The sequence below is a fragment of the Brassica oleracea genome, chromosome C9 (assembly GCF_000695525.1).
Source record: "Brassica oleracea var. oleracea cultivar TO1000 chromosome C9, BOL, whole genome shotgun sequence".
NCBI lineage: Eukaryota > Viridiplantae > Streptophyta > Magnoliopsida > Brassicales > Brassicaceae > Brassica > Brassica oleracea.
The window spans coordinates 7,550,048-7,560,297 of record NC_027756.1 but is presented as its reverse complement, the minus strand read 5'-3'; the positions used below and the strand labels follow the sequence as shown (position 1 = coordinate 7,560,297).

The 10,250-nt window shown below is 31.3% G+C and overlaps 2 protein-coding genes across 2 annotated transcripts; both read left to right on the top strand.

The window, feature by feature from the left end:
- The first annotated feature begins 1,780 nt into the window (after window positions 1–1,780).
- LOC106314237 (putative F-box protein At2g16290) lies at window positions 1,781–4,397 on the top strand. Its single transcript, XM_013752147.1, has 4 exons — window positions 1,781–2,143; window positions 2,236–2,286; window positions 2,380–2,473; window positions 3,850–4,397. Exons 1-4 carry the CDS (start codon window positions 1,781–1,783, stop codon window positions 4,395–4,397), a joined length of 1,056 nt encoding a protein of 351 aa, XP_013607601.1.
- Window positions 4,398–9,406: 5,009 nt separating this feature from the next.
- On the top strand, window positions 9,407–10,021 carry LOC106314236. Its single transcript, XM_013752146.1, has 2 exons — window positions 9,407–9,609; window positions 9,721–10,021. Exons 1-2 carry the CDS (start codon window positions 9,407–9,409, stop codon window positions 10,019–10,021), a joined length of 504 nt encoding a protein of 167 aa, XP_013607600.1.
- The last annotated feature ends 229 nt before the right edge of the window (window positions 10,022–10,250 follow it).

Genomic DNA, 10,250 nt, shown 5'->3' with positions numbered 1-10,250 from the left:
AATTTTAATTTTATATTTTCGAATTTCAATTTAAAAAAATAAATTTATAATTTTGTTTTAAAATTTTGGAAATATTCTGAGGAAGTTTATCCCTCGGAATATTCCGACGACATCTTCATCGGAATATTCCGAGGAATGCAATATAAAAAAGCTAGTTGTGGTTGCTATGACGGTTTCATGAACAATCTCTCATCAACACTCATCGAGGAAGACGAGTATGAGTTTTCATCTGCCATGCGCAAAAATAATAATTTTAAATATAATATTTTATTTTTATTTTAAACTAAAAATAATTTACATTTGAATATTATTATTTTTCTATTTTTCCAACAGTTATAAATATATTATAGTCTTATTTACTTTGTTTTAGTTTAACTACTCCAATTTAATTTTATTTAAATTTTAATAAAGTTAAATTATATTTTATAATTAATTTTTTTGCTTATATTATATCTATTTAATGATTATTTATTTTAAATATATATCTTATCATGTATTTTTAAACACTTCTATATTAAAATATATAAATTCTAATAAATTCGAATTTTTTTTCTTTAAAATAAAAATGATAAACACAAAAATCTTTATTTCACTAAAATAAAGAAAAGCATGTAGAATGACTGGATATGTTAATTTGTTTTTGTGATTGAAAAGCCTTTCAACAATCTTTTTAAATAAAATACTTAATATTATACAAGAAATTACATAGACAAATTGAAAAAAAGAAGAAAATTTGGATCAATAGAAATGCACAAACTAAACTACATAGAGATAAGCAGAAGAGACAACCACAATGACAAGAGATGAGACCAAGACTTTGAATCAGAGATGACCTACCCTCATAAGCATTAATGCGCTACCATCGGAGACCACCAGAGGAACCCAAAGCAGGAACATAGAAACCAGAGACCCACGAACCTCCGGCCCCAATACCACACAGAAATACACCTCCTCAACAGCCAACAGCTACACTGTGAAGAATGACGATCTATAGAAGACGTGTAAGTGTTATTGGGAGGCATTACTATATAATACTATACTAATACGAATCAGTGAGTCTGAAGAAAGATTAGAAAATTGTAGCCTTTGTGACAGCCTTGAGTGTCGTTGTTTGGTGATTCAGTAATAAAGCTAAAAATAATAAGACTTTTTCTTGGGTTCACCCCCTAGGGTGAACCTTTAGATTCACCAACCAATAGAAAGTTGTCATTTTAGATCTAGTATCTTTTAATTAAGGAAACAAAATAACTTACCAAATTATATTATGCTTTTAAAATAAAAAATTAAAAATTAAATAAAGAGAAATAACAATAGTTCTAAAAAAAGATTATTTAAAAAAAATATTTATTTTTAAGATTTAGAGTTTAGTGTTTAAGATTTATAATTAAGAATTTATCCAAATGTTTAGTGTTTTTCCAAGGGTTTAGGGTTTACCTAAGGGTTTAGGGTTTACCCAAGAGTTTAGGGTTTACCCAAGGGTTTAAGGTTTTCCCAAGGGTTTAGGGTTTAGGATTAGAGTTTAGGGTTTAGTATTAGGGTTTAGTGTTTTGTTGACAACATTTTTTTTTTTTGAATTCGTTTTTTATATATTATTTTTATTTATTTTTAAATTTTATTTTGAAAAAATAATATAATTTGACAAGTTATTTGGTTTCCTTAATTAAAAGATACTAGATTTAAAATGAAAATTTTCTATTGGTTGGTGAACCTAAAGGTTCAACCCAAGAATAACTCAAATAATAATACAATAAAACATTAACAAAGACGTGCTATTTTGTTTATGAGAGCATATAAACAAAGACCTGCTCTTCATCTTCATATTCATCTCCCACAGATCCTAACTCTTCGCATTATTGCTCTTTCCTATAGCGTATCTAATCATGGTAGATTGGTCTTACTCCCTAAAGACTTGCTGGAACTAATCAACGGTCGTTTTGAGACATGTTTTGAGGCTGTTCACCTCCGCTCTGTCTGCAGCTTGTGGGTTCGGCCGTACCTCGGCCGAGTTATAAACACGGATTTGGCGTTGACTACCTTCTCCCCATTTTCAGTGGCAACCCTTGGTTTAAAGGCGATAAGCATTGCATACTTAAAAAAAATCCAAAATTTCTCTTCAGATACCAGACTCCCTTTGATGCTGATTGTTTGATTGTAGGGATCAGCCAAAGTACCTCCGACAAACATAAGTCGGTGTGGTCGTTACCAGGTTTTGGTTTCACATCTGAATATGGAAAGGTGCTCAACACTCTTAGCTCCCAAATCATCCCTTTGGGTCATAACTACATGGTTTGTTCTAACTATACCCTTGATGTGCGATTTGATCTTTTCATTGTCAGTTTTGCTTGAGATGATTTTTGTTGTAAATTTTTTTTCATATAGATAAACTTCAATGCTATAACAACGATGCGCTATAGAACAATGCGTCGGAATTTTTTAGAAAAAGTTGCGTTTCTTCCACTTGATAGTGAAGATGGTGGAGATTTCACATTGGTAGCCGGAGTGTTGATACTTTAATGATGTATAGAAGCCGTGAAGAGAGGTGGATTAAAATCGAGGGTCAGTTTAGATCATGACCCTGTTCGTTTGCTCACCCAGACGGATCATCTGGGTGAATTTGCAAATCGATGTTCTTTTTGTGCATTATAATGCTACATCCAGATGGATCAACCAACTGAATTTTTAAAAACTCAACTCAAATTCTCATCCAAATGAAGGTGAGTCTTGATGGTGCATCTGATGCAGATGCATCTAGTTCAGTCCAAAATGATAAATGACAAAAATAACCTTTTAAAATCAAAATATTATTTTCAAACCGGAAATTCTATTTTTTTGCAAATAATTTTTTTCGCCAGAACCGAAAAAATACATTTTTCCGCAAAAACTGAAAACACACAATTTTCCGCCAAAACCGCAAAATGCGTTTTTCCTCAAAAAACGTAAAACGCATTTTCCATAAGAACACACTTTTCGGTAAAACCGGTAAAACCACACTTTTTGGCCAAAACCGGAAAAACGCATTTTCCCGCCAAAACAAAAAAAACGCATTTTCCCATCAAAAACCAAAATACACATTTTCCCGCCAAACTCCAAAAAGCATTTTTCGGCCAAAACCACAAAAAGCATTTCCTCGCCAAAACCGGAAAAACACAATTTTCTCGCCAAAACCGGAAAACATAATTTTTCCGCCAAAACTGGAAAAACGCATTTTCCCGCCAAAACTGGAAAACACAATTTTCCCGCAAAAACTGGAAAACAAAATTTTTCCGCCAAAACCGGAAAACGCATTTTCTCACCAAAACCGGAAAAACGAATTTTCCCGCCAAAATCGGAAAAATGTATTTTCCCACCCAAAACCAGAAAAAATTATTTTCCCGTCGAAACCGCAAAAATGCTTTTCCCGCCAAAATCGCGAAAAAACTTTTCCCACCAAAATCGTGGAAAAAAACTTTTCCCGTCAAAAATACTTTTTCCGCCAAAACCGCAAAACACACTTTTCCCGTCCAAACCGCAAAAACGTATTTTTCCGCCAAACCCATAAAAACATATTTTTCTGCCAAAACCACAAAAATGCACTTTTTCGCCAAAAATGCACTTTTTCGCCAAAAACACATTTTTCCTCAAAAACCGTAAAAATGCTATTTTTCCGCCGAAACGTAAAAAATTATATTTTAATCATTTTATTAACAAGTCCACCTGGATGTAGATGGAACTTAAAAAATGAAAAGCAAACCAACATAGTTGCATTCAGATGATTCATCTAGATGCATGGACGAAATGAAAAAACGAACAACACCCAGATGGAGCATCTGGATAAGACATCTAGATAAACCATCTGAATACATATTCCAGATGTACAAACGAACAGAGCCCATATCAAGACAATGGTTTCATTCAAAGGCAGGTTTTATGTTGTTGATAAGAGTGGAAGGGGGCGTGTCTTTGTTATCGAACCGTCATTAGAAGTTAGCGAGATCCACTCAGTCACGCAGGCCCACGAATGTTATTGGGAGGCACTGGTTGTGTCAGGAGATGATGAAGTCTTGCTGGTGCAGCGATTTTCACCAGGGGAAGATCATGATGAACATGTGCGTACGTGGTTCAGAATTTTTAGGCTCGAAGAGGAAAACCAGAGGAGATGGGTTCGGGTTAGTGACTTAGTGGAACGAGTAGTGTTTCTTGGGGTTAACTGGAATTTTTGTTATTTGGCAAAGGAGGTTCCTGGTGTGAAGGGGAACTGCGTTATGTTCATCCAACCAAATACCATCCTTGATAGAATCCTTGTGTTTGACTTAGGTACCAGAAATACCACTCAGGCTTCTACCGTATGCAGAGGCATGGGCATGGGCATGCTCGGTGAAAATAAAGAATCAAACAGCTTCTGTAATGCGTCATCTTAGTGTTTTGGTTGTTTGTGTTTGTTGCAAGGAATTTGGTTTTCAAATTCCAATCCATAGAACCGGTTCTTTCGAGAACAAAACTTAGGTTCACACTAAGGTGAACTTTTAAATTCACCTGCCCTTTTATTACCAATCAAAATGCCACATAGATTAATAATAAAATATATTATTTTTTTAAAAGAAAAATCTAAAATAATTGAAAAATAATAATGACGCTCATTTTAATAACGCTAACGCCACTAACTAAACCTTAAATCTTAAATTTTAAACCCTAAACCTTAAATCTAAACCCTAAACCCTAAATTCTAAACCCAAACTCTAACCCTAAACCCAAACCCTATATCTTAAACCCAAACCGTAAACTCTAAACTCAAACCTTAGACTTTAAACTCAAACCATAGATCCTAAACCCAAACCTAGACTCTAAACTCAAATCTTAAACCCTAAACAAACAACATCAACATTAACCCAAACCTTTAGGATATAGGATTTAGGTTCAGGGTTTACGATTTGGGTTTAGGGTGTAGGGATTATGTTTGGATATATGGTTTGAGTTTAGAGTCTATGATTTGAGTTTAGGATATAGAGTTTGAGTTTATGGTTTACGGTTTGGGTTTAGGGTTTAGGATTTGGGTTTAGGATATAGGGTTTGGGTTTAGGGTTTAGGATTTAGGTTTGGATTTGGAGTTTAGATTTAAAGTTTAGGGTTTAGTTAGTGGCGTTAGCATCATTAAAATTGACGTTATTATTCTTTTTCAATTATTTCAGATTTTTTTAAAATAAAATTAATCTATTTTATTATTAATCTATGTGGTATTTTGATTGGTAATAAGAAAAGAGCTGAATTTAAAGGTTCACCCTAGGAGTAAACATGTCAATCATCACATGTCATTAGGCCAGAATGGTGCTTTTCTACAACAAATATCATTTTGCTCCTTCACCATCCTAAGAATTTTTGCGAGGCTAGCAATTATCTTTGGTATAATTCAAAGATATAGATGAGATGAATTTTCTATTGCTATTGGAAGACAGAAATGATAGTTTAGTAAAAAAATATATATTTTGAAACCGGACCAACACCAATTCGGTATAGCTGTTCACTGGTTGGACCGGTTCAACCAGGTTTTCTATTTTTCAAAAATTAAATATATATAATCAAATATTTACATTATACATACTTAAAAAGTAATTCTACATATAATATATTCTCTTTTCTCTTTTATTAACTAGAAAATAGACAATAAACAGAAATCTAACTTTTTTTTTTTGTCATCAGCATAAACAGACTCATACAGACTCTGTTAACCAAACTAGAATATGTTGATCCATGTGAACGACGAAAGACGGCTGCTTCCTGGCATTACATGGTAGGCTATCCGCCTTTGTATTTTGCGTTCTTAGGACATGGACAATCTCTGATCGGAAAAAGCTTTCTTTCAGGACTTTAATATCTTCTAAATAACTTGCAAAAGCTGGTCATTCTTCTGGTTCTGAAATCTAACTATATATACAGAAATCTAACTATATATACAGTAAACAAGTGAATATTATGTAAATTTTGAAATTGATAAAAACTAAACGATTGATTGTTCAAGTTATCGTATTTGTTTATTTTTACAACAAAAGTCTCAGATTTTATAAATATGTCAAAATAAAAATAATATATAAAATCCAAAAATATATTTGTTTACATTCTTTCTTAAGTAAATAGAATTAAATAGAAAATCAATGAAATATTAATAGTCAAACATTGACTATGAAATATTAAATTTTAATAACAACTAAAAACACATTAATTATAGGTTAATGTTTTACAACCGAATTTTAAAGTTGATCCGGGTCACCGATTTACCGGGGTTTTGTTTTAATCTCTACTGTCTTGGACCATGCCCAACCCATCAACAAACATCTAGATTTATAAAGTGATTAGAATGACTTCTCTTTTTTTAACAATCCTTGCTTTTGCTTTATTTTACTTTTTAAATAAATATAGGAGGAAAGCAGAAGGCTTTCAACATACAGTATTATATTTTGTAGTCTTTGCGATAGTCTTGTGATATATAATATTAATCTTTCCTTGATTATTTTACTAGATGATTTCCCGCGACATCGCGGAATGATACAATTTAAATGTTTTTCGTGGTAAATTAATATTGTATGTATTTAAAATTTATTATAATTTTAACAAATTAAATTTATTAGACATAAAAAAACTATACGAAACTTTTAATTGGTTAAAAATGAATAATAACATAAAATTTATTACATAATTATGAAAAAGTAAAAAATTAAAAGAAAAACCACTAAATATGAGTTGTATACAATATTTATGTCAAATTCAGAAAATAGTAAGGTTAAAAAATTCTATTATATTACCTGGATGTATAATGTAAATTTATTGTAAAATTTTACCAAATATTAATTATTAAGTTAGGGTTCTAGTCAAAATTTATCTATGAATTCATATAATTTGAAGAAACTTCGAGATATAGATAATTTCATTTTTTTATAACTACATATTTATGTTTTCAAAATACGAAAAATTTGTAAACTTCGAGATATAGATAATTTTGTTTTTTATTACTAAATATTTATGTTTTCAAAATATGAAAATCTTGTAAGCTGAATATATAATAGTAGTTTAATATAACAAACTTTAAATTAACTATTTAAAATATTATTTAAACTTCCTCAAACATAATATTTAATATAATATAATAAATAAAATAATTTTGAAGATATATTTTTATAATTATGTTCTAATTCTTACTTCTACTTATTTAATTATTTATACATGTACTAAGGATACAATACGTGTTATACTTATAATATATGAAATTAACCTAACAGCACATACAATGCGAACTTAGTTATTGGTATTATTTGTTAGAGAATTATGATAATCTTAAAGCTTTGATCAATAATAATTAAATTATGAACACTATATAGTATTTACATATGATAAAGTTTTCACTAATTAAAAGCTCTTACAAATTAATTGATGCATATTACGCTATATATCATATAACAAATATGATTTTAAAGATTGGTTCAAGCAAAATATTTAGAATTCTATCATAATTCTTATTTCTATTTGTTTTATAAAATTCTAATAATTGTATAAATTTAATTTGATGTTCATGAGTTAAAATCATAAAACATGATAAATAAACAAAATTATCTAAAACAATGGAGAAAAATATCTAGAATTCTATCATAATCCTTATTTTTACTTATTTTATAAAATTCAGTTAATAGTATAAATTTTAAAATCAAAGAAAGTGACAAATAAACAAAATTCAAATAATAGTATGAAATTCTGTCATAATTCTTATTTCTATCTATTCTATAAAATTAAAATAATTGTATAAATTTAAATTGATGACTAATCAATCTATACTATTATTTGAGAAGTGAATTTACTTATTTGCCATGTTCTCCATGATTTTAGGCTTAGTCATTAAACAATTTGTTATAAACCATTTAGTGATCGACCCATTTATCAGCCCGTGTAGCAAGACGGGCCAAGCCCATCCGCAGGATCATACTGGCGCCTATCTACTCTTGTGTTTATCTACATTATAGTTGGTGTTTATCTTACGTATTGCTAGTCATTATCTAGTTAAGGATAAGTACGATCTCATGTCGATCCAGTACTTAGACCGTCATTACCATATGTATATAAAGACCAATTGGTCGCCCTAATAATACACACAAGTTCCCCTCTTCATTCACAACACGTTATCAGCACGAACTTGTCTCTAAACCCTTTCAAAAATCCACCACCCATAAATCAGAAACCAAACGATCTCTTGCTATTTTTCGGCGACTCCTAAAGCTCTTCCAGTCACCTCCTTTCCTCTCTGTCAGCAACCAGCAGCAGCTCTCTCTCCTCACAGACCGTTCAACTCATCACAAAAGGTTCAGGTATCTTCATAAAATTCAAAACAAAACCAAAAAGGATTTAAACCCCCAGCCGCATACATACAGCTACATCTAGCCGTATGTCTTTGCAGAATAAAATCTAAAACTCTAATCTATTTTCAAAACTTAAATCTCGTCTTGTTTCACCCTGTTTAAGCTTGTTTGATTTTTTTTTAATCTTCCTGATGTGAGTTAATTGCTAGAACCTTTTAGGTTGACAATTACACCATTTTTTTACATATCCGACAGCTGCATCAACTTAATCTGATTGTTTGCTTGCATTAGAAACTTGTTCTTGAATGTTTAAAGTCTTTCTCTGATATGTTGAAATCGACTAGAACCTGTTTCAAATTTGAATTTTTTTTTTTAATATTTTTAAGATAAATCCGATTTTTCTTATAAATAAATCTGAAATTTTAAAGATAAATCCGATTGTTTTTTATAAATCCGTCTGAAAACAATATATTATATATTTTAATTCGATTTTCCTATTTTTTTTAAAAATCTTATATCTTTATCTTTAAAAAAAAAAAGGATTTTCAGCATCTATCAGAAAAATATCGATTTATTTTTTTTCCTAATCCTACTAGGAATAGGAATTGCTAGTATTTATCTGAAAATAAATAAATTTCGGATTATTACTGATATACTAGCATTATGAAATCATTATATTTAATCTGATAAATATCGAAAACAAATAAAAGTAAGAAATGATTGCATTTTTTTTTGAAAATGTATACTAATCTGATTTCATGCATGGATTTAACTTTATCTCGATTTTGTATAGGTTTAACTTTACCTTCCTGCATATCACATGAAATCATCTGATTAGGATAGATCATTCATACTGATTAGTTTACTTTCATGTCGAAAATTGATAAAACTGATCAGATTTCATGCAATGGATTTAATTTTATCCTAGATGTATAGGTTTAACTTTACCTTCCTGCATATACATGAAATCGTTTGGATCATTGAAAAAAATATATTTTTATTTACTTGCATTGCTTGTATCCGACTGAAAGAGTATGTGAATGATCCGATTATTTTCTTACTAATGGGGATAAACTACAAATATTTTTCAGATGTCAAAGATTGCGAATCTTGATTTCAGTGCTTTGAAAAGCAATGGTGACAACTACCTGGAATTGGCGCTTGATGCAAAGATCATGCTGCGATCAAAAGATCTTGGTGACACAATCACCAAAGACAACAATTCCAGTGACAAAGACAAGTATAGAGCTATCTACATGATACGCCACCATCTCCAAGAGAACTTGAAAACTCAGTACATGACCATGGAAAATCCATATGACCTTTGGATCGCTTTACAGTGAAGATATGACCACCAAAAAACGGTGTTGCTTCAAAAGGCTCAATATTATTGGAAACACATAAGGTTCTTGGACTACAAATCAGTAGACGAGTACAACTCAGTCCTGTTCAGAATTGTGTCCTTGTTAAAGTTATGTGGTGAAAAAGTAACCGAGGAAGAGATGCTTAATAAAACTCTTTCCACGTTTCCTCAAACCAACATGGTATTACAACAGCAGTACAGAGAGAGGAATTTCGCCACATATACTGAGTTGATCTTGTTGGCTGAAGCTAACAACGAACTGTTATTGAAAAACAGTGAGATGAGACCTCCTGGTACAGCTCCATTACCCGACATCTCTAAGCTGGCTATAGAGCCAAAGTAAGAGAGTAACCTTATCCAACACAATGACCATCCCGCTCCAAACCATGGAAGAAGTCAAGGACGAGGTCGTGGTTCTTTTAAAGCACACGGGTGAGGACGTGGTAGCGGTACCACACCCGGCTTTAGCCGTGGTCGTGGCCGAGGCCGTAGTGTGTCTTTTAAACCACAGATCAAAGCTGATCGATGCCACAGATGTGGTATGGGTAATCATTGGGCAAAGAATTGCCGAA